The sequence below is a fragment of the Anomaloglossus baeobatrachus genome, chromosome 6 (genome assembly GCF_048569485.1).
Source record: "Anomaloglossus baeobatrachus isolate aAnoBae1 chromosome 6, aAnoBae1.hap1, whole genome shotgun sequence".
Classification (NCBI taxonomy): domain Eukaryota; kingdom Metazoa; phylum Chordata; class Amphibia; order Anura; family Aromobatidae; genus Anomaloglossus; species Anomaloglossus baeobatrachus.
This window is the reverse complement of record NC_134358.1, coordinates 447,714,155-447,740,063: the sequence shown is the minus strand read 5'-3', so window position 1 is coordinate 447,740,063 and position 25,909 is coordinate 447,714,155. Positions and strand designations below refer to the sequence as shown.

General features: G+C 44.6%; 1 protein-coding gene across 4 annotated transcripts in view; it reads left to right on the top strand.

Annotated features, from left to right (window-relative positions):
• RBMS3 (RNA binding motif single stranded interacting protein 3) overlaps positions 1-25,909 on the top strand; it is a 963,285-nt gene that overhangs the window by 192,324 nt on the left and 745,052 nt on the right. For all 4 annotated transcript variants that reach the window (XM_075315252.1, XM_075315249.1, XM_075315250.1 and 1 more), the window contains exon 2: positions 1,047-1,213. In XM_075315252.1, the coding sequence (XP_075171367.1) occupies positions 1,047-1,213 (167 nt within the window). The remainder of the gene's footprint in view (positions 1-1,046; positions 1,214-25,909) is intronic.

Genomic DNA, 25,909 nt, shown 5'->3' with positions numbered 1-25,909 from the left:
GAATTAAAAAATTGTAGGGCATCATCAATTCAATACGAATTGAAACCTTGCATACAGACATGCTATGATATGAAACCCATGACCCTCCCAAAATATTGAATGCTGGTCACGTATATGGCGCTCATTTATCTTTGATGCTCAAAGTGGCTACCGCCAGCTGCAATGCACATCTAGACTCTGGACAGAATACTGTATCTTGCTCCACGTTGTGCAATATGGTAGGTGACATGTTTGCACAAGCATCTGTGATACGTCGTCGTAGGTCCTGCAATGTTGGTGGAGGGGTTGCATACACCTGCTGTTTGATGTGAGGACACTCCATGCAGCCACCATACCCAATGACTTGTAGGAAGGTCTCCATGAGGTATTGCTTCACGTCCGCAGCCTTGTGAGTTTTACAGGTTCTAATCATAGCATTTCTGTGCAAGGTGTCAATTCGTATTGAGTTGATGATGCCCTACAACTTTGTAATTCACTTTTTTTCTCTATCTCGTGCCGTTTTTGAGATAAAAATGCTAACTCTGTTGTTTTCCACCAGGTGACACTATAGGTGGTTTCATTGCGTAGTGCATAGATACTTTACTATACCTAGACACCACTTCTATGCCTACAGCTGCCACCATTCTAAAGTTAATGGCAGTGGACAGGATATGGGTGGACACACTGTAGATAAGGCTCCATGGAAGTAAATTGATACTGTTTCATTGCTCCATGCAATGTGGAGATTGTACAGAGCAGTATGAGGTTTAAAGTGGTTGCCCCACAATTAAATGTTATCGCCTAATTAGTGTTTGATCTTTGGGGGGTCTCACTGCTGTGAGAACAGAGATCCTCATTTCACTGTTTAACTATTCAGTGGCTGAGTATGTGTTGTAATGCAGCTTATTTTGCTGTTTGTTTGATGGAGATAACAGAGCCTGACTATAGTATCCCATTACCAAATGATTTATTTAATGTTAACAGATATTCCAGTATGCATAGAAAATTACATTAATATCAATAAGACATTCTTAATTTTAATATTACGTGGTTTTTTTTTATTACAGCAGTCCTATGCACCAGCTCCCCATCCGATGGCTCCCCCCAGCCCCAGTACAAACAGTAGTAACAACAGCAGCAACAGCGGCGGAGAACAGCTGAGTAAAACAAACCTATATATAAGAGGACTTCCACCTGGCACGACGGATCAAGATCTCATTAAGCTATGCCAACCGTAAGTCATATTAACACATTGTAGATTGTAATACAAGATCAACCAATTATATATTTTTTTCTTGTGTTTGTAAATATTTTATATATGGTTAATTCATTAGGATTGTCCACCCATCTTAAAAATGGACTTATGGTGGTCTGAAAATAAAAACAAACATACCTATGGGTTATTGGCCATTCCTTCCTGGGCCCCTCATCTTTCTCTTTCCTTGCTTTTTTAGCTGGGGTTGTTATGTGAAATTTGCAGCAAATTACTGATTAGCTGCAGTGGTCATTTCCAATCTCAACTAGAAGAGAGAGCATGGAGATTGTCATCTGGGCCAGGCATCGCTGCTGCCAATCAGTGGGCCATAGCAGTGATGCATTAGTCACCGCTGCAGCCACTGATTGACTGCAACTATCATATGACGTCTATTGCCAGAAGAGGAAGTTAGAGGACCAGTGCGGGAAATAGTACTGTATATGTTTTCTATTTTCAGACCATCGTGAGCGCATGTTTAAAATAAAAAAGGGGTGAGCAACCCATTTAATCAAATCGCTTTGCTGAACGTTAACCACAAAGAAATTATTACCATGGGAGAAAAGCCAGTCGTAAATTCAGTTAATACATAGTTGTTATTGGTTACAGATTCCACAAAATTCCACTTCTAAAAATAAGTTGAATAGAAAAATCACAGCTTTAATTAATCATTAAACACAATTAAAATGTAATTGAATATATAATGCCAGTTAAGGAAAAACAATCCTCCTGTCCTTATCCCATATAGTCCAAATATTCTCCAACACAAACTGCCGAAAGGACATACATGGAAAATTTGCCAATAGTTTATATCCAACACAGAGATTAATACTATAGGTTAAGTTTACAGGGACTAATACACTTCTATATGTAAATACTTCCATAAATAAATTCTAGTTGAAAAAAGTACATTTGGCAGTCAATATAAACCTAAGGGGTACTTAGCACACTACGACATCGCAGCTGCGATGTCGGTGGGGTCAAATCGAAAGTGACTCACATCCGGCGTCGCTGTTGATGTCGTAGTGTGTAAATCCTTTTACATACGATTAACGAGAGCAAAAGCGTCGTTATCGTATGATCGGTGTAGGGTCCGACAGCACACATAGCTGTGTGTGAAACCGTAAGAGCGAGGAACATCATCTTACCTGCGTCCCGGCTGCACTGCGGAAGGAAGGAGTTGGGCGGGATGTTTACGCCCCGCTCATCTCCGCCCCTCCGCTCCTATTGGCCGCCTGCCGTGTGACGTCGCTGTGACGCCGCACGACCCATCCCCTTAGGAAGGAGGCGGTTAGCCGGTCAGAGCGACGTCACAGGGCAGGTGAGTGCATGTGAGGCTGCCGTAGCGATAATGTTTCCTACGGCAGCTATCACAAGATATCGCTGCTGCGACGGGGGCGGGTACTATCGCGCTCGGCATCGCAGCAATAGGCTTGCAATGTCGCAGCGTGCAAAGTACCCCTAACTCTTAAGTAAGAGCAAAGAATAACCTGACGCTCATATAATTGTTTCCTTTTTAGTAAGTAATTTTAAAGTGATTTTATAACGTTTCTAGGGGTTTTACTTTTTCTATTATATCTAATTTATGGATATTGGATTTATCATAAGGAAAGCGCTAAGCAAAAAACATATAGACCAATTTTAATTTGTACTGAACTAGGTGAACATTGTAAATCTTATAAATACTTTTTCATGTGAAGCTTAAAAAATGCCTTATAATTTGTACAAGGGCAATATATCTTAACCCTTTTAATACCTAGGATGTATCCCTTTTATGTGGGCTCATGCGCTGAGCCCACATATTTCCGCAGACATTCAGCAGACATGTGCAGCTAACTGGCGAGGATAAATCAGAGATACACCTGCGCCTGTTAACCCCTTAGATCGCACTGTCAAACTCTTAAAACTTTTTTATTTACTTTCCCCCTAGGGCACTATATGGATCAGCAGTCTGATTGCTGATTCATTTCTGTTGATCAGAGCTGCACAGCTCTGATCAGCAGAAAAGCAGCATTTCTGTTAGAAATGCTGATCTGTCAGCTGTAACAAGAACTACATTATGATAGGACAGGAGTCATCACATGACCCATCGCTGCAATGGCAGCCATTGGCTTCTCGTGATCGCATCATGGGGCCTCCGATGACAGTGGGGAATGTGAGTTCCCCACTGCTGCCAATTAAATCATGCTATCACATTTTGACAGCACAATCTAAAGGGTTAACAGGCTCAGGTAAATTGTGGATCCACCTGCGCCTGTAAGCCACATATGTCTGCTGTTCAAATCAGCAGACATGTACAGGAATCGCCTCTGGCTCACCGCAGCAACCGGCTGTGATTATCCTTTCGTGATTTAGGACATACCAGAATGTCCTTAGTCGGGAAGAAGTTAAATGAACATCTATATAAAAATGTATTACTACAGTGCGTATTATCAATAAATGTATGTAGTAGTATTTGTTGCTGGCATAAATTAAATTATGTGCCATAAGTCATGCAGTGTAAGAAAGTGTCAAGAATCAGACATTTGTGTTATTAAATGTAGCTTATTTAGCAATGTCCTTCTGTTAATCAGTACATATTAGCATCCTATAAGGTAAAAAAATACACACTCATATATGAGGCTCTGGTTGATTGACAATTGTTTGGAAATAGAAGTCTTGCCCACTGAATATAGGATCACTTAGTGTCTTGTACATATAGTAAGCAGCTTACTCTAAGTTATCCTCCACAGGTTTGTGTATTGCATATGAGGATGAAGTCTCCGGCAGGCAGTGCGTGGTAGCACTAGATGCTCCATTGTGCCACATGCAAAGATAGAATTTTGTCATGATACTTCATAAAAAAGGGCAGTTTTACAGTTATCATCTTGCTGCATGCTGGAAATAGATAGCTATTAGCACTTGTACTATCTTTTTACTAAAGGAATCAATAAAAAAATGAAGACTATTGCGTTATAGATAAGATATAGATATTAACGACAAAAAACTACCAAAGGAGTATCTGGCATAGGAAAACGCATTTCGGAGGGCCAATAAAGTCATAATGTTTTAAAGCAAATGGTAACCATAGATCAAGTATGTCTGCTGATATTCTGAAGAGACAAGATGAGCATCACTCATCCAGGCTCTAACAGAGGCAACCTTGAAGAATGGAAAAACATAGATGTTAGACTATGTCACCATCTTATTAATTTCTATGCCTAGAAGACTTTATATATATATATATATATATATATATATATATATATATATACATACATATATAATGATAAATACGGCATACTATTAGCGTATTAGGAGTAAAAATGTGAGGTGGTATAGGTCCTCCTCGAAAGTAGGGGAATTGTGCATTATGATGAGCTATTGCACTGCAAACGGCTCATATGCCTTCAACACTGTTGACCACCATCTCCTTCTCTCTGTGCTCCATTATATTGGCTTAAAGGACACTGTGCTTTCCTGGTTCTCTTCCTATCTTTCTGGCTGCTCATTCAGTGTATCATTTGCTGGCTCCACGTCTTCTCCTGTTACGGGGGGCTGTCTGATAATAAAACCTAAAGGAATATCAGACAGTCAGGGTCCACCGTGCAGACTCTGCTGCAGACTATGGCAGAGTGCAATACCTCTGTTAAACTCACAGATGAATATAATTAGTAAATAAGGCAATTCCTCCCTTACTTGGAGGGTGTGTTTTTATGATCTCTGTTAATGATCACAGAGACAAAAGCAGTGAGTGCGAAATGGCACCTACCTAGGTCCGTTCCTCTAGTGGTGCCAGGAGACGGACAGCAGCGTAAGCCGCACAAAGCTCCTACCTGCGTTCGCTCCACTAGTGTGCGAGGACACGAACTACTAGATATGGCACCTGCCTAGGTCCGCTCTTCTAGTGGTGCAAAAGAGACGGACAGTAGCGTAAGCCGCACAAAGCTCCTACCTGCATTCGCTCCACTAGTGTGCAAGGACACGAACCACTAGATATGGCACCTGCCCAGGTCCGCTCTTCTAGTGGTGCAAAAGAGACGGACAGCAGCATAAGCCGCACAAAGCTCCTACCTCTGTTCGCTCCCCTAGTGTGCGAGGATACGAACAACTGCCAGACGCAGTATAAGGAACGTTACCCTAGCGGCAACGTCCACCTACGAGTAGAATCACAAGGCCCAGCCGGACCATGTGCCTCAGGCACCTGCCTATGTCCGCTCCCCTAAGAGGTAAGGATACGGACTCCAGCCGAAGCTGTAAGGTATAAGAACGCTACCCTGCCGGTAGCGCTCACCTAACATAGACAGAGAGATGCCTAGAGGGACGTGCACAGGGCGTCTACCCTCATGCATGAACCAAGAGGACTGAGCGCCGGGCGGCGTGCGTCAGGGTCTTATATAGACTTTGTGCCTCATCCAAGATGGAGGACACCAGAGCCAATCCGCTGCCAGAACGACAGGAATGACGTCACGCTGGCCTATCACCGAGCAAAGCGTCACAAGCACATGACCAGCGACCAATCAGCATAGAAGGTGTCAGAGACATGTGACCACGTGTCACAAGCACATGACCAGCAGCCAATCAGCTTTAGAAGGTGTCAGAGACATGTGACCTCGTGTCAGCGATGATGTCACCCGCACATGTGCAATGGCTCCAAGATAGGACTTAGTCTCCAGCGCTTGCACATGTGCAGTAGCAAGAAATCCGAATATAGTCTCCAGAGCCACAGCAACCGTAACAGTACCTCCCCCTCAAGGGCCCCCCTCCCGGAGACGCAGGTAATCGGCATTTAAGTCGGGAGCATGGATAGCCTCCTCAGGCTCCCAAGAGCGATGTTCCGGGCCGTAGCCCTCCCAATCTATCAAGAAGAACCTGCGCCCTCTAACCATCTTAGAACCAACTATGGCTCATACCTCATAGCTAGAGCGATTGGAATCAGAGGCAGGAGAGTGCACTTCACGAGCGTGAGGTAAAATAGCCGGCTTTAGCAGTGAAACATGGAATTTGTCATGGATCCTAAGATGGACGGGTAACTTCAATTGGTAGAATACAGGATTTACCTGTCGAAGGACCTCATAAGGACCAAGTAAGCGATGAGCAAATTTGACAGAGCTCACTCTAAGTTTCACGTGTTTTGCAGAGAGCCACACAAAGTCCCCTGGAGAAAAGACAGGAGCCGGGTGACAAAACCGATCGGACACCGTTTTCATACGGTCCTTAGCTGCTTGGATCGACTCTTGAGTCCGATCCCAAACCTCTCTGGCATTAGTTGCCCAGTCGGCCACAAGAGGAGGAGGTGCAGCAGCGGGAAACGGTACCGGTACCCTAGGATGTTGCCCATTATTGAGTACGAATGGTGTCTGCCCAGTGGCCTCAGCCAGCGAATTGTTAAGGGCAAATTCTGCCCAGGGTAGGAGGAAGGACCAGTTGTCGTGGTTCTCAGCAACAAAGTGTCGAAGGTATATAATCATGGATTGATTGGTACGCTCAACCAAACCATTGGTCTTCGGATGGTATGCCAAAGAGAGATTCAACTCAATTTGCAGAAGGCTACAAAGATCTCGCCAGAAACGGGAAGCAAATTGCGGGCCTCTATCACAAATTATACGATCTGGCATCCCGTGAAGCCTAAAGACATGCTTGAGGAATAGTTTGGCTAGTACCCTGGAAGATGGGATTCTCGATAACGGTACGAGATGAACCATCCGGGAGAAGTGGTCCGTAATGACCCACACAAATCTATGTCCCTGTGAACACGGAAGATCACCCACAAAGTCCATGCCTACCACCTCCCATGGTCTATCTGGCACTGGTAAAGGATGCAAGAGCCCAGCCGTTCTCTGCCGTAACGGGCGGTTGCGAGCACACGAGTAGCAGGAACCGACATATCTCTTGACGTGGCTGGCTAAGTGGGGCCACCAATACCACCTCTCGAGTAACTCTTGTGTCCGTCTAATACCAAAATGCCCACCCACCTTTGAGGTGTGGGCCCACGACAGTATATCATTCTGTCGATCCGGCGGAACAAAGGTCTTGCCCGGTGGGATTTGGTCTAACGTCACAGGGGAGAGCGTATGAAAAACCCTGGAGGAAAGAATAAGACGAGGTTCGTCAATCTCTTCCTGGGTAGAAACCATAGAGCGAGACAGGGCGTCTGCCTTGTTATTCTTACTCCCAGACAGATAGCTGATGGAGAAGTGAAAGTGGGAGAAAAACAAGGACCAGAGGGCTTGGCGAGGATTCAGACGCTGAGCGGTTTGTAAGTACGTCAGATTCTTATGGTCTGTATAGACCTGGAAAGGATGTTTCGCTCCTTCCAGCAAGTGACGCCACTCCTCCAAGGCTAGTCTCAGGGCGAGCAGTTCCCTATCCCCAATAGTATAGTTTCTCTCTGCCGGTGAAAAGGTTTTAGCAAAGAAGAAACACAGCCTTTTTCTACCTGCACCGTTCTTTTGATACAAGACCGCACCAGCACTCACTGAAGAGGCATCAACCTCCAAGAGGAAGGGCTTATTCTCATCGGGTCTTTGAAGAACGGGAGCAGTTGAAAAGTGTCTTTTTACTGCCTCAAAAGCCTGGGATGTTTCAGTAGACCAGACTTTTGGATTAGCACCTTTCTTAGTCAAGGCCACCAAAGGGGCCACCAAAGTAGAGAAATGGGGTATGAACTGCCTGTAATAATTTATGACTCATAAGAAGCGTTGCACTGCCTTCAAGGAATGAGGTTCGGACCATTCCAGGACAGCAGAGAGCTTCGCAGGATCCATAGCCAGACCCTCTTGTGAGATAATGTAACCCAAAAAAGGCAAGGATGACTGCTCGAATACACATTTTTCGAGTTTAGCAAACAATGAGTGGTCCCTTAAACGGGAAAGGACACGAACGACATCCTGACAATGAGTCTCCAGATCAGGACAAAAAATCAGGATGTCGTCCAGATACACCACGACGGAGGATAACAGTAAATCCCTAAACACATCGTTTATGAAGTCCTGAAATACTGCGGGTGCATTACATAAACCAAAAGGCATGACGAGGTATTCATAGTGACTGTCTCGGGTGTTAAAAGCAGTCTTCCATTCGTCACCCTCTCGAATTCGTACCAAGTTATACGCACCCCGCAGATCTAACTTCGTAAAAACCTGAGCTCCCCTCAGTCTGTCAAAGAGCTCCGAAATTAAAGGTAACGGGTATTTGTTCTTTATTGTGATTGCGTTGAGACCCCTGTAATCTATGCAGGGACGCAAATCCCCCTCTTTCTTCCGAACAAAGAAAAACCCAGCTCCCGCGACTTCCGAATGAACCCCTTCTCTAAACTCTCTCTTATATAGGTCGACATGGCCTCTGACTCAGGTATTGACAGGGGGTAAACCCTGCCCTTAGGGGGAACTGAACCTGGGATAAGGTCTATGGCGCAGTCATATGGCCTATGGGGTGGAATAATCTCTGTTAATGATCACAGAGACAAAAGCAGTGAGTGTGAAATGGCACCTACCTAGGTCCATTCCTCTAGTGGTGCCAGGAGATGGACAGCAGCGTAAGCCGCACAAAGCTCCTACCTGCGTTCGCTCCACTAGTGTGCGAGGACACGAACCACTAGATATGGCACCTGCCTAGGTCCGCTCTTCTAGTGGTGCAAAAGAGACGGACAGCAGCGTAAGCCGCACAAAGCTCCTACCTGCGTTCGCTCCACTAGTGTGTGAGGACACGAACCACTAGATATGGCACCTGCCTAGGTCCGCTCTTCTAGTGGTGCAATAGAGACGGACAGCAGCATAAGCTGCACAAAGCTCCTACCTCTGTTCACTCCCCTAGTGTCCGAGGATACAAACAACTGCCAGACGCAGTATAAGGAACGTTACCCTAGCGGCAACGTCCACCTACGAGTAGAATCACAAGGCCCAGCCGGACCATGTGCCTCAGGCACCTGCCTATGTCCGCTCCACTAAGAGGTAAGGATACGGACTCCAGCCAAAGCTGTAAGGTATAAGAACGCTACCCTGCCGGTAGCGCTCACCTAACATAGACAGAGAGATGCCTAGAGGGACGTGCACAGGGCGTCTACCCTCATGCATGAACCAAGAGGACTGAGCGCCGGGCGGCGTGCGTCAGGGTCTTATATAGACTTTGTGCCTCATCCAAGATGGAGGACACCAGAGCCAATTCGCTGCCAGAACGACAGGAATGATGTCACGCTGGCCTATCACCGAGCAAAGCGTCACAAGCACATGACCAGCGACCAATCGGCATAGAAGGTGTCAGAGACATGTGACCACGTGTCACAAGCACATGACCAGCGGCCAATCAGCTTAGAAGGTGTCAGAGACATGTGACCTCGTGTCAGCGATGATGTCACCCGCACATGTGCAATGGCTCCAAGATAGGACTTAGTCTCCAGCGCTTGCACATGTGCAGTGTCAAGAAATCTGAAGATAGTCTCCAGAGCCACAGCAACCGTAACACTCCTCTTCCTCTCACTGTTGGGGTCCCTCAAGGTTCAGTCCTTGGCCTTCTTTTCTCCCTCTACACTGCCCCAATTGGAATGACCATCAGCAGATTTGGCTTCCAGTACCATCTTTATGCTGATGACACACACCTATACCCCTCATCCCCTGAGCTCACCCCCACTGTGCTACAGAACACAAGTGACTGCCTGACTGCAGTTTGCAACATGCATCATGTCTGCTCTCTATCTGAAACTTAACCTTTCCAAAACTGAACTTCTTCTTTTCCCTCTGTCTTCCAACCTTCCTAAACCTGACATCTCCCTCTCTGTGTGTGACACAACGTTAATCCTAGGCAGCAAGCCCGCTGTCTGGGGGTTATACTTGACACTGAGCTCTCCTTCACGTCCCACATACAATCTCTTGCCCGTTCCTGCCACTTGCACCTCAAGAAAATCTCTAGACTCTGCCCATTTCTCACAATGGAAACAATAAAAACTCTCACCGTGGCCCTGATCCACTCTTGCCTTGACTACTGTAACTCTCTATGAATTGGTCTCCCCCTAACTAGACTCTCTCTTCTATAGTCCATCCTTAATGCAGCAGCCAGAGTCACCTATCTGGCTAACCGCTACTTGGAAGCCTCTGCTCTGTGCCAGTCATTGCACTGGCTGCCTATATATCACAGGATCCAAGTCAAACTGCTTGTTCTCACCCACAAAGCTCTCCATAGTGGGGCACCCCCCTACATCATCACACTCCTCTCTGTTTATCACCCCACCCATTCTCTATGCTTTGCAAATGACTTTCGACTAACAGCCACACTAATTTGAACCTCCCACTCCTGAATCCAAGACTTCTTCTGAGCTGCACCAATCCTCTGAAATGCTCTACCCCAAGAAGTTAGGATGAATCACAACTTACTCAGCTGCAGATGCACCCTAAAAATGCATCTTTTTAGGGCGGCCTATCCCACTCCCTAGCCGAACTAAATTCACATAATCCCTCCACAGCTTCTCAGAACATAACCCGACGTCAAACTCCATCTCACCCAAATTCATCTCAAGGTTCTGGCCAACTGGTCCAGGAAGCCATTGTCTATCCCCCATTTTCTTGAGATGGCTGGATTGTCATTGTAAATAAGCACTTGTACCTTGCCCCTCCCCCGATCTCATTGTAGATTGTAAGCTCTCACGAGCAGGGTTTTCTTTTTTCCCTCTAAATATTGTATTTTCTATAACTGTTACTTGTTTGTATATGATCCTCCTGAATTGTAAAGCGCTGCGGAATATGTTGGCAATATAGAAATAAAGATTATTACTATTATTTTTATTATATGCCTTTCTTATACAATCACACTCTACTTTGTGCATCTACCAGTGTCAGTAATATGACATAAAATATTATACAACTTAAATGTCCACTTAAACCTTCATACATCTAAATACAGTGTATTTAAAAAATATATATTTTTCCTTGCGTATGTGTGTGCCTGTATGTATATTTCCACACACAAAGTTACATTTGGAAGCAAACAACTATGTGTGTTCTCAAACAAACATGTATCAAGATACTCATATACATACACAAACATACAGTGGGTATGGAAAGTATCAGACCCCTTTAAATTTTTCACTCTTTGTTTCATTGCAGCCATTTGGTAAATTCAAAAAAGTTATTTTTTTTTCTCATTAATGTACACTCCGCACCCCCTCGTGACAGAAAAAAAAACAGAAATGTAGAAGTTTTTGCAAATTTATTAAACAAGAAAAACTGAAATAGCACATGGTCATAAGTATTCTGACCTTTTGCTCAGTATTGAGTAGATGCACCCTTTTGAGCTAGTACAGTCATGAGTCTTCTTGGGAATGATGCAACAAGTTTTTCACACCTAGATTTGGGGATGCTCTGCCATTCTTCCTTGCAGATTCTCTTCACTTCCATCAGGTTGGTTGGTGAACATTGGTGGACAGCCATTTTCAGGTTTCTCCAGAGGTGCTCAATTGGGTTTAGGTCTGGGCTCTGGCTGAGCCAGTCCAGAATGGTCACAGAGTTGTTCTAAAGCCACTCCTTTGTTATTTTAGCTGTGTGCTTAGGGTCAGATGGAAGATGAATCTTCGGCCAAGTCTAAGGTCCAGAGCACTCTGGAATAGGTTTCCTTCTAGGATTTCTCTGTACTTGGCCGCATTCATCTTTCTTTCAATTGCAACCAGTCATCCTGTCCCTTCAGCTGAAAAACACCCCCATAGCATGATGCTGCCACTACCATGTTTCACTGTTGGGATTGTATTGGGCAGATAATGAGCAGTGCCTGGTTTTCTCCACATGTACTGCTTAAAATTATCACCAAAAAGTTCTATCTTGATCTCAGACCGAAGAATCTTATTTCTCATAGTCTGGGAGTCCTTCATGTGTTTTTTTGAAAACTATATGTGGGCTTTCATATGTCTTGTGCTAAGGAGAGGCTTCCGTCGGGCCACTCTGCCATAAAGGCACAACTGGTGGAGGGCTGCAGTGATAGTTGACTTTGTAGAACTTTCTCCCATCTCCCTGCTGCATCTCTGGAGCTAAGCCACAGTGATCTTGGGGTTTTTCTTTACCTCTCTTACAAAGGTTCATCTCCCATGATTCCTCAGTTTGGCTGGATGGCCAGGTCTAGGAAGAGTTCTGGTGGTTACAAACTTCTTCCATTTAAGGATTATGGAGGTCACTGTGCTCTTAGGAACCTTGAGTACTGTAGAAATTCTTTTTTAACCTTGTCTAGATCTGTGCCTTGCCACAGTTCTGTCTCTGAGCTCCGTGGCCAGTTTCTTTGACGTCATGCTTCTCATTTGGTCTGACATGCACTGTGAGCTGTGAGGTCTTATATAGACAGGTGTGTTCCTTTCCAAATCAAGTCCTATCAGTTTAATTAAACATAGCTGGACTCCAATGAAGGAGCTGATCCTTCTCAAGGAGGATCACAAGGAAATGGACAGCATGTGACTTAAATATGAGTGTCTGAGCAAAGGGTCAGAATACTTAAGACCATGTGATATTTCAGTTTTTCTTGTTTAATAAATTTGCAAACATTTCTACATCTCTGTTTTTTTCTGTCAAGATGGGGTGCAGAGTGTACATTAATGAGAAAAAAATGAACTTTTTTGAATTTACCAAATGGCTGCAATGAAACAAAGAGTGACAAATTTAACACTATCGTCAATAAAATTGCGCTGGAGTTGGTGGTATGCGCACTCGCTGACTCCGACGCCATTTTATTGAAGAATTCAACTACAACGTTAACCTAGCACTGCGCAGGCATCGGCCATTCTGGCTTTGGACAGAAGGACGCGTTCAGTATATTGGATATGTGCCGCCCCCGTGGAAGCAGCTGCTCGGATCCGGGTTCGCTGTGGCTCGAGGGTCTCCGGACCCGGGGGTCGTGCGGCCACTCAAATATAAGGGGAATATTTACAGGGGAATTGGTATGTAGTTTGTGATGCCACCCGTGGTGCACGGTAATTTGGGGAGTACCGCCACTACCGTTGGGAGTACCCTGGGTGATTAAGTGGGGCAGCAAGGTGTTGTAACTCTCCATGGGCAGAGGGGTGCCCCGGGACTCGGTGAGGGGTGCCATGGGGTGCAGGGGTCACTCTTGTACTCACTCAGTTTATAAGCAGACACTGACAACCAGGTAAACCAAGTCTCTGGGTACCGCTGCCGCTGAGGGTAGCTCGTCTGGGTCTCGTCCCCAATGGTGCTGCCTGGTGATCCGTGACCTGCCTCCTGGCACTTGGTTTGACTTCAACTTGATGGCCCGGTAGCATGGAACCAGCCGGGCCCTGCTCCCTACTATGGCTAAGTATGGGAGCTTGCTCTCAGGGCTCACGCTTGGGATTTTCTGGACCGTTTTGGATTTGGAAAGTCTTATCCCAATCGTTGCGCTAGTGCCCTGATTCTGGAGTTGGAGGGAACAGATTATAAAGGCACCATTCTCCTCAGGTGAATTGTCGGGTTGCCTGAAGCTACTCCCCGATCTAGGGTCCGTGTACCCCGTCGTGCCTTTGGTCCCGGACCGGTGATAGTGCTAGGCTGCCGGCTGTCCTCCTCAACAGTTCCAGGCCTCTTGCCACAATCCCCCGTGACTGTGGGTCTGACTTCTCTAGGCCCAAACCACCATCTGCAACCTACACAGTTCCTTCAGGAGTCAACACTCCCGACTTCCTCTCCTTCCACTCTCAGACTCAACTCCTCACCGACTGACTACACTCCTCACCTCCCCTCCCTGACCCCCCAGGTGGGCGACTCTATTCCACTCAAGCTGTCCACTGGTGTGTCTGGTGGGTGTGGTGGAGAGTGTATCTAGGATTTGATTTGCTGTTGGAGGCAACACCATTTAGTTAGGGACCCAGAACCAAGAGGGAGGTGGAATACTGCATGGAAGGGCAGCTTGTACAGTACCCTGTGATGACCTGATAGTCCACGGGTGTCACAGATACACTTGATAAGGGTCTAGTTGTCCATAGCAACCAATCAGAGTTCAGTTTTCACTTTACCTCAGCAACTTCAATGCAGAAACTGCACTCTGTTTGCTGTAGTCAACAAGAACCATCTTACTGGAAGGCAAGCTTCTTAAATGAGGCCCCAGTTGCTTCTGCAGTTTGCTATAGGCAACCAGAATGATCATTCTGTGAGGTGATTCTCATCAGTGAGGCCCTAGATACTTCTGCAGTGGCTAACCTATTTTTTTTTAAATAAAAATACGCCCTTTGGCCAATCAATAGGTTCGATCTCGGCTTCGGACAGAAGTATTCATTCAGCATGATACAGTGAATTGAAATTAGTGTGGTAATCATATATACGGATAGGAGTGGTGCTGTAATACACACAGAAAGTAGCAATACTCTAATATATGGGATAGCTGCAGTACTGTAATACATGGGATAGGACAATTACTCTAATGTTCTGTTTGTTGTGTCTCTCAAGAATCACCCTCAGTGGCTATCTTCAGGCTCTTTATTACAAAGTGGTGTTGTCAGCCATTACATCTGTCTGCTGCCTGCACCCTGTCTGCAGTACCAGCGAGTTGTCTCTTCTCTGTGGTGTACACATGCAAGTAGTGAGACCTCTAGAGGCCGTGCAGCATATAACATATTGCTACACTCTAATGCAAGGGATAAGAGCAGTACTGTAATACATTGGATAGGAACAGTGCCTTAATATATGGGATAGTAGGCGTACTGTAGTACATGAGATAGGAGCAGTTCTATAATACATGGGATAGGAGTAATACTCTAATACATGGGATATTAGCAATATTAGCAGTACTGTAATATATGGGATAGGAGCAGTGGCATACATGGGATAGTAGGACTAATGTAGTACATGGGATAGTAGGAGTGTTACAGTATAGTACATGACATAGGAGCAGTGCTATAATACATGGGATAGGAGCAATACTGTAATACATGGGATACTAGCAGTACTATAATACATTGGATAGGAGCATTACTCTAATACATGGGATATTAACAGTACTATAATATTTGGGATAGGAGCAGTGCCACAATACATGGGATAGTAGGAGTACTGTATTACATGAGATAGGAGCAGTGCTGTAATACATGGGATAGGAGCAATACTGAAATACATGGGATACTAGCAGTACTATAATATATGGGATAGGAGCAGTGCTGCAAATCAAGGGATTGGAGCAGTGCTGTAATAAATGGGATAGGAGCAGCACTGGCTCTGAGGTTAGTAAAAAAGCACAGGAAACTGCCTAACAAGGAAGAGCAGCATTTAAACAACAAATATAGAGGCACTAAACCAAAGACTTGTAGGAAGAAATGGTAGAAACAAACAAAAAAAGACATTGTGAGCTGCTTTATCATTGCCATCCAGCACAGATATGTTTAGAAAAAAAAAATAAGTTTAGGGTGAGAAAATAATTTTAAATCAACACTTCAGTGATTTTTTTTATTTGAATGCTGGAGTGTTGTTTTGAATCAAAGTCCATTGCCCCCATTCTATACTCACACTCCGGCATCTTCATCTGTTTTCAGCATCACTGCAGTCAGTCTTCTGCAGTTTGTGACCTGTCAGCTGCTCAAGTGTTTCATGAAAACGCCGGAATTTACTCTTCATTGCAAGTCTATGAGAGCCATATTCGGGCCTGGTTCTGGCTCCCATAGACTTGTATCGAGTGCTTGTGATGTAACTTCTGACTGTTGGCCTGTCAGAGGTTATGGGTACAAGATGGCACTGTGGGTGCAGTGTGACGTTGAAAAAAGATGAAAACACCAGAAGTGAATATAAGACCAGGAGCAGGCAACTTAGCTTTAAAGCACCACTCCAGCACTGGAAAAAAAAGTGGTGCTTTAACTGCTTAGAACAGTTACAAAGAGGTAAAAAGATCAGTTGTTGCTGATTCTTAATAATGCTTTCTTTACACAAGAGGCTTTAAGGTACCCTCACACATAACGAGATCACTAGCGAGATCGCAGCTGAGTCATGGTTTCTGTCACGCAGTAGTGATCCCGTTAGCGATCTCGTTATGTGTGACACCTACCAGCGATCAGTCCCCTGCTGTGAGATCTCTGGTCATTGCAGAATGGTCCAGGCCATTTTCTTCAAAGGCGATGTCCTGCTGGGCAGGACACATCGCTGTGTTTGACACTGTGTGACAGGGTCACAGTGACTGCTGAGATCGTTATACAGGTCGCTACTGTGACCTGTATTGTTCCTGCATCGCTGGTAAGATCTGACTGTGTGACATCTCACCTGCGACCTCCCAGCGCCTTACCTGCGATTCCTATCAGGTCGCATCGTTTTCGGGATCGCTGGTAAGTCGTTGTGTGTGACTAGGCCTTTAAGGCCCCTTTACACACTGAGACTTTCTAGCGATCCCACCAGCGATCCCAACCTGGCCGGGATCGCTACAAAGTCTTTCGTGAGCTGTCAAACAGGCAGACCTGGCCAACGACGCAACAGCGATCCGGACCTGCAGAACGACCCAGCTAGTCATTGGGGACGTTGTAAAGCAGCTTTTTGAAAGGGAAGGCGCTAACAAAGTCGCTGTAAAGTCCTTTTACACACAGACTTTCTAGCGATCATGCTGCACAGCGGGAAACAAAGGACCAAAGCATGGTCCTGAACGATTTGTAGCGATCACAACCTCACAGCAGGGGCCAGGTCGCTGATGTGTTTCACACACTGCAATGTCGCTGGGGAGGTCGCTATAATGTCACAAAACCGGTGACGTTACAGCGATGTCGTTTGCGATGTTGCAGCGTGTAAAGCCACCTTTAGACTCCTAATATATGGATGTTTGAATCTCAGCACTTCCAACCCCAGCATTTACACATTTATCACACATTGCGTAAATAAGTCCTAAACAGTCTGCACTAATCTTCACAAACATTTCCACAATGGACTTTCTTTTGAATTCTGTCTACTGAACTTATCACTTGTATATTCCGCCATCAGCTAACATTCACAGTTCTTAGGGGTGCTTCACACACAGCGAGCTCGCTGCCGAGATCGCTGCTGAGTCACGCTTTTTGTGACGCAGCAGTGACCTCATTAGCGATCTCGCTGTGTGTGACAATGAGCAGCGATCTGGCCCCTGCTGCGAGATCGCTGCTCGTTACACACAGCCCTGGTTCGTTTTCTTCAAAGCCGCTCTCCTGCTGTGACACACAGATCGCTGTGTGTGACAGCAAGAGAGCGACAAATGAAGCGAGCAGGGAGCAGGAGCCGGCGTCTGACAGCTGAGGTAAGCTGTATCCAAGATAAACATCGGGTAACCAAGGTGGTTACCCGATATTTACCTTAGTTACCAGCCTCCGCAGCTCTCACGCTGCCTGTGCTGCCGGCTCCGGCTCTCTGCACATGTAGCTGCTGTACACATCGGGTTAATTAACCCGATGTGTACAGCAGCTAGGAGAGCAAGGAGCCAGCGCTCAGTGTGCGCGGCTCCCTGCTCCCTGCTCACACTGGTAACTAATGTAAACATCGGGTAACCATACCCGATGTTTACCTTAGTTACCAGTCTCCGCAGCTTCCAGACGGCGGCTCCGTGCAAGCGCAGCGTCGCTTGCACGTCGCTGCTGGCTGGGGGCTGTTCACTGGTCGCTGGTGAGATCTGCCTGTTTGACAGCTCACCAGCGACCATGTAGCGATGCAGCAGCGATCCTGACCAGGTCAGATCGCTGGTCGGATCGCTGCTGCATCGCTAAAGTGTGAAGGTACCCTTAGTCCAGTTCAACTTCAATGTCACTGCTAAGGACATTTAAAAGTAATAGTATCAGTATAGATCCCACAGGTACTCTTCTAAATTCTGTTTACCACAAGAAATGTTTGCCATCTCTCTTGAAACCAATGTCTTACGAAGTGTCAATTTACAGCCCAATCCCAGTGCATTTCAGCTTGTTTATCAGTATTCCAGAAGAAACAGTGTCAAAGGGTTAATTGAAAGCTAAGTAAACCACATCTGCTTCTCTATTCGAAATTATTGAGCTATATGGGCTGTGTTCAAGTAGTGCTGTTTACTGGGCACTCCATTTAGTGTTCAGTATTATGGATCAATCTTAGAGGAGTGAATAAGTCTATAAAAAAAGTCTACTTGCAGAAGCACACACACGTCTACTGTATGTATAAATGTGTAGCTATGCAGATGCACTTATATACATATATACACACATACTTTTATATATATATATATATATATATATATATATATATATATATATATATATATATATATATATACTGAGTGGAAAATAATATAAAAAAACCTTTAGTCTTTTCTCCCATTATTCATGAGTTAAACGCTAAGATCTAAGTCTTTAGACTGTACATAAAAGGGCTTTTACTCTCAAATATTGTTCACAAAGATTTTTAAATCTGTGTGTTAGTGTGCACTTCTCCTTTGCTGAGATAATCCATCCACCTCACAGATGTGGCATATCAAGATGCTGATTAGACAGTTTGATTATTGCACAGGTGTGCCTTAGGGGTACTTCACACACAGCGAGATCGCTACTGAGATCGCTGCTGAGTCACGTTTTTTGTGACTTCATTAGCGATCTCGCTGTGTGTGACACTGAGCAGCGATCTGGCCCCTGCTGTGAGATCGCTGCTCGTTACACACAGTGCTGGTTCGTTTTTTTATTGTTGCTCTCCCGCTGATAAGCACACATCGCTGTGTGTGACAGCGAGAGAGCAACAATCCTGAATGTGAAGGGAGCAGGAGCCGGCGTCTGACAGCCTGCGGTAAGCTGTAACCAAGGTAAACATCGGGTAACCAAGGTGGTTACCCGATATTTACCTTCGTTACCAGCCTCCGCAGCTCTCACACTGCCAGTGCCGGCTCCTGCTCCCTGCACACGCTAAGTTAAGTGGTGTGAGCTGGTAACTAAGGTAAACATCGGGTAACCATACCCGATGTTTACCTTAGTTACCAGTGTCCGCAGCTTCCAGATGCCGGCTCCGTGCAAGCGCAGCGTTGCTTGCACGTCGCTGCTGGCTGGGGGCTGGTCACTGGTCGCTGGTGAGATCTGCCTGTTTGACAGCTCACCAGCGACCAATGTTCGATGCAGCAGCGATCCTGACCAGGTCAGATCGCTGATCGGATCGATGCTGCATTGCTAAAGTGTGAAAGTACCCTTAGGCTGGCCACAATAAAAGGCCACTCTAAAGGGTTCTTTACACGCTGCGACATCGCTAACAATATATTGTCGGGGTCACGTCATTAGTGACGCATTTTCGGCGCCGTTAGCGACATCGCAGCGTGTGACACCAAGGTGCGACGATCAACGATCGCAAAAGCATAAAAAATCGTTGATCGTTGACACGTCACTCCTTTTCATAATATCGTTGCTGCAGCAGGTACAATGTTGTTCGTTGTTCCTGCAGCATCACACATCGCTACATGTGACACCGCAAGAACGACGAACATCTCCTTACCTGCGTCTACCGGCAATGATGAAGGAAGGAGGTGGGCGAGATGTTCCGGCCACTCATCTCTGCCCCTCCTCTGCTATTGGGCGGCCGCTTAGTGACGCCGCAGTGACATTGCTATGATGCCGAACGCACCTCCCCCTTGAAGCAGGGATTGTTCGGTGGTCATAGCGACGTCGCTGAAAAGGTATGTGCATGTGATGCTGCCATAGCTATAATGTTCACTACGGCAGCGATCAACAAATGTCACACGAACGACGGGGGTGGGTGCTATCGTGCACGACATCGCTAGCTATCACTAGCGATGTTGCAGCGTGTAAAGCACCCTTAAGGGTGTGGATCAGGAATAGCACCATTTTGGATGCAGCATGTTTTTGCTGCTTCCAAATTGATGCATTGTAGAGTAGAAGCACAGTAGATGGGATTTAGAGAAATCCCATGTCCACTGTGCTTCTTTTTTCTGCAGCGTAAACTGGCATACGGCACAGCTTTCCAAGCCGCAGCTCATCAATATATGCTTGTGGGGATGCGAGTTTTCTCAGAGGGGAGAACACAGCAAAAGTCTGCATAGCCAAGATCACTGATCTCGGGCACAGACTACTGCATTCGTAGGAAAATACACTCTATGTCTAGGATGTAGCATGTGCGGATCATGGTCACATATGCTAAAATGTACAGTTTTACAGTATTGTGAGTAGTGGGGGGGTCAGAAACCCAATTTGTATCTGATGTGACCACCACTGCCTAACACAGTGCAACACATGTTGTTCATATAGAGTTGATCAAGTAGTTGATTGTGGCCTGTGTTAGCCCATTCCTCTTTAATGACTGTGCAAAGTTACTGGATATTGGCAGGAACTTTAACACTTACCCAGAGCATTCCAAACATGCTCAATGGGTGACATGTCCAGTGAGTATTCTGGCCATGCAGGAACTGGGATATTTTCAGCTTCTAGGAATTGTGTACAGATCCTTGCAACATGGGGCAGTGCATTATGCTGCTGCAACATGAGGTGATGGTCGTACCTGAATGTCACAAAAATGGTCCTCAGGATCTCATGATGGAATCTCTGTGAATTCAAAACTGCATCAATAAAATGCATCTGTAGTCATTTTTCATAACATATGCCTGCCCATAGCATTACCCCACCGCAACCATGGGCCAACATACATGCAGTCTGTCATCTGCCCTGTACAGTGAAAACTGGGATTCATCTGTTGAGAGAACACCTCTCCAACATGCCAGACACCATGGAATGTGAGCCATTTGGCCACTCAGGTCGGTTAGAATATTGAACTGCAGTCAAGAGGAGGTCCAATAATGATGATAAGCATGCAGATGAACTTCCTTGAGATAATGTCTGACAGTTTGTGCAGAAATTCTTTTAGGTATGGAAACTGTTGTGGCAGCTGTTTGGGTGGCTTGTTTTGGAGGTGAAGATGCTGGATGTTGAGGTCCTGGACTAGTATGGTTATAAGTGATCTGTATTTGGGAGGCTGGTGCGACATACTGCCAAATTCTGTGAAACACCTTGGGAGATGGCTTATCATAGAGAAATGAACATTCAATTCACAGGCAAGAGCTCTGGTGGACATTTCAGCAGTCGGCATGCCAATTGCACGCTCGCTCAAAACTTGTGACATCCGTGGCATTGTGGTGTTTGATAAAACTGCATCTTAGAGTGGCCTTTAATGGCACAGCTGTGCAATAATCATGCTGTCTAATAAGCATCTTGGCATGCTACGCCTGTGAGATGAATGGATCATCTCAGCAAAAGAGAAATACTCACTAACACAGATTTAGACAATTTTGTGAACAAATGACACAGCAAAAAAGTATTGAACACATGACGAAAGAGAGGTGCAAAAAGCCATGGAAAATCATGACACCAGCTGAAATCTATCAGTATTAAAAAATATAAAAATAATATTAGCTGGTTCAACTAATGGCCTATAAAAAGGTTTTTCATTTCCAAAGTGCCACCTAAGAAACATCTTACGATGGGTAAAGCAAGTGATCTGTCTCAAGACTTTTGAGAGTATATTGTTGCCAAACATAATGATGGCATTGGTTATAAAAATAATATCTAAAGTATTGAAAGTTCAAGTGAGGCCATAAGTTGGAAGTGGAAACAACATAATTTCACCATGAACCAGCCAAGACCAGGTGCTTCCCACAAGATATCAGTAAAGAGGAGAGAAAAGAATTATCAGAAGAGTTGTCAAAGAGCCAAGTACCACTAGTGGAGATCTACAGAAAGACCTGGAATCTGCAGGCACAATTGTTTCAAAGAAAAGAATAAGTAATGCACTCAACCTCCATGGCCTGTATGCACGCTCACCACGATTGACTCCATTGCTGAACAAAAAGCGTATTCAAGCACATTTGAAGTTTTCTCACCAACATTTAGACAAGTCTGTGAACAAGTAAGACCAAAATTGAACTATTTGGATGTCAAAGAGTTCCAACAATAAAACACCATACCAAAAGTTAAGTTTCAAAGTGGGAACATCATGGTGTGGAGCTGTTTTTCAGCATACAGCATTGTCAAAATTCATATAATTTAAGGAAGGATAAATAGACAAATATACTGGGATATTCTTGATAAAAATCTGATGCCATTTACCAGGATGATGACGATGAAATGAGAGGGGTCATTTCAGAAATACGATGATCAAAAAAACACACAGCCATGGAAACTCATAATTGGTTTCATAGAAAGAAAATAAAGGTGCTGACCTGACCACCTGACCTGAATCCAATAGAAAATTTATGAAGGGAACGAAAGCTCAAAATTCATAGAAGAAGTCTATGGAACCTTTAGGACTTGAAGAGTGTTTTTGTGGAACAATGGGCCAAAATCACAACTGAGCTAGTTCTGACATCCAGGAGGTACTTTAAACTTGCCCTCACAAAGGCTTTTGTACAAAGTATTAAACAAATTCAGTAAGCTTGTTCATTACTTTTTTCCTTTGTTATTTTTCATCATTACACATGACATAACTTAATTTATAGACACTTCAAAAAATGTCTATGTCTGAGTTTGGAGCTAGGGATTGTTCATTGGTTAAAAAAGTTTGTTGAAAGGTTGCAGCACAGCCAATTAACAATCTTTATTGCATCTGGAAGATGATTATGCTGCTGTGAACAATAAAAATAATAAAAAAATTATGTGGGCACCTAGTTTTGATAACTAGTGCAAGTAAAATAAACAGCCATGGGCTGCAATCCTCAGCTGTCTGTATTACATTGACTAGTTATCAAAAATAGAGAGGGATCACACTCCATATTTTTTAAATGATTTAAATAAATAATCACAAAAATGGATGGGCTCCCCCTTTTTTTGTAACCAGCCAAGGCAAGGTAGATAGCTGGGGGCTGGTAATATGAGGCTGGGAAGGTGCATGGATATTGAACCCTCCCAGTCTAAAAATAGTAGCCTACAGCTGCCCATTTCTGGTGAGTTACCCTGTTCTTCCCAATTGCACTGGTGCGGTGGCAATCAGAGTAATACTTGTGAAGTTGATATCAGCTGTGAATTGACAGCTTGCATCAAGCCCAGGGGTTAGCAATGGAAAGGTGTCTATCAGACACCTCCTTTACTCACCTTTACCCAGCAAGTGATGAGTTAAAAAGACACAGACACAGGAAAAAATGTTTATTTGAATAAAGACTCCTCTCCACAGCCTTGGTCAACTATTTATTGTTTTAAAAAAATCCGGTAAGATCTGAAGGAATCCAATCTAGAATAAAGACTCCCCCACACCCTCATTCATCAACTTACTGCTTCAAAATAAATCCTGAAAGTTCCAATGTAATCCAAAAAGTAAAGTGCCATGACATCCATTGATTCCTGTGGAGCATTGTTCTGAGAATTTTATTCAGAACACAGCTCCACAGGTCACTTCCGGTCACCAAAACTGTAACAATGCAGTGACATGACAAGAATGTCGATAATCAATCATATGCTTAATAGTTGCAAGTCAAATTTATGTATGAAATAGCCAAGATAATTGTCTATAAGCCATTACACAGCCCGATATCTCGAAAAAATAAAAAATGTTACCTGTTTCGGAAAAAAAAGAGACAAAAACGCAGTTTTTTTTTTTTTACTAATTTCTGTTTTTTTTTCACCAAATAAATTAAAAAAAATATATACATGCTAGGTATTTATGAAGTTGTACTCAGCTGGGGAATCATACTGCCTGGTCAGTTTTATCATATAGTTAAAATGGTAAGTAAAATAAATAAATAACATTTGTGGAATTGCACTTTTTTGCGATTTCGCCACACTTAAAATTTTATCCCATTTTCCAGTACACTGTATGGTAAAATTAATTATATCTTTCAAAAGCATAACTTGTCCCACAAAAAACAAGTTCTCATACAGCTTTAGGGAGTTGATATACACGGCACTTCTGAGGTGGTGCTCAAGTAGGGTCCAAAACCGCCTCAAGTAGATGTAGAAACTTGGCACTCAAGATAAATGTGAATAGGGGTCTTTTATTGAAAAGAACTTGTAGGACCAGCACAAGCACAGATATTTCGGTCAAAGACCCTCATCAGTGTGCATGCAGGGGTCCTCAGAAGGTATGCCAGTTGCCAAGTTGATATACCTTCGGAGGACCCCCTGCATGCACACTAATGAAGGTCTTTGACCGAAATGTCTGTGCTTGTGCTGTTCCTACAAGTTCTTCTCAATAAAAGACCACTATTCAGATTTATGTTGAGTGCCAAGTTTCTACATCTACCTCATACGGCTTTATTGATAGAAAAATTAAAACGTTATGGTTTTTGTAAGAAGGAGAGGAAAAATGAAAATTAAAAATGGAAAATTGCTGGGAGGTGATGGGGTTAAAGGCTATGTAAACCTTAACACTTTCTTTTATCATTTTCTTTCTAAATATACAGTTGAGAAACTTCTAAGTTGTCTTCATTAAACAGTTTCTATAATTTTGCTGCTGCAAATGCCTGTATACATTTTATCTGCCTAACTCCTTTTGCAAAAATTTCCCAAATATTTCAGAGCTTCCTCTTCTGCTCATCATGGCTCAACCTTTTCCTTCTCTCAGTGTTAGGCCCCTTCACATGTCCGTGTCTCCGGTACGTGTTTGGTCCGTTTATGTATGTCCTGGAGACACGGACACACGTACTCCAATGTTATTCGATGTTTGGAGTTACATGTGCGTTTTTCCATAAGGTCCGTGTGTTTGTGTGCGTGATACGTATGTGTAACCGTAATATTTGGATGCATGTCCATTTTCTGCACGGAACACACACACACGCACCCAATGAAAGTCTATGGGTCCGAGAGCACAGGTACATGACACGGATGCATCTCCATATGGTCCGTGTACGTTTTGTGCTTATTTTGAAGCGACGTCGGTCAATCTTTTTTTTCTGTGTATGTCAGTCAATCTCCCTCAGTCTGTCGGTCGGTCTCTCTCTCTGTCTATCGGTCGGTCTCTCTCTCTTGTCTGTCCCTCTCTCAGTCTGTCGGTCAGTCTCCCCCATCTCTCATACTCACCGTTCCCCGATCACTGCCGCGGCGCTTGCTCAGCTATTAAAAAAACTCCGGCGGCTTTTACTATTTTGAAAAAGTCGGCCGCTCATTATTTAATCTTGTATTCCCTGCTTTCCCCGCCCACCGGCGCCTATGATTGGTTGCAGTCAGACACGCCCCACGCTGAGTGACAGCTGTCTCACTGCAACCAATCACAGCTGCCGGTGGGCGTGTCAATATCGAGCAGTAGAAAAAATAAATAAATAATTTTAAAAAAACGACGTGCGGTTCCCCCCAATTTTGATACCAGCCAGAGTAAAGCCATACGGCTGAAGGCTGGTATTCTCAGGATGGGGAGCTCCACGTTATGGGGGGCCCCCAGCCTAACAATATCAGCCAGCAGCCGCCCGGAATTGCCGCATCCATTAGATGCGACAGTCCCGGGACTGTACCCGGCTCATCCCGATTTGCCCTGGTGCGTTGGCAATCGGGGTAATAAGGAGTTAATGGCAGCAGCCCATAGCTGCCACTAAGTCCAAAATTAATCATGACAGGCGTCTCCATTCGAGATACCTTCCATGATTAACCTGTTAGTTAAAGAAAATAAACACACACATCCAAAAAATCCTTTATTTGAAATAATAAACAAAAAAAAATACCCTCTTTCACCACTTTATTAAGCCCCAAAAACCCCTCCTGCTCCGGCATAACCCACGAAGGTCCCGCAACGCTCTCAGCTCTGCTACATGAAGGTGACAGGAGCTGCAGTAGAACACTGCCGCTCCTGTCAGCTCCAGACAGCAACTGAG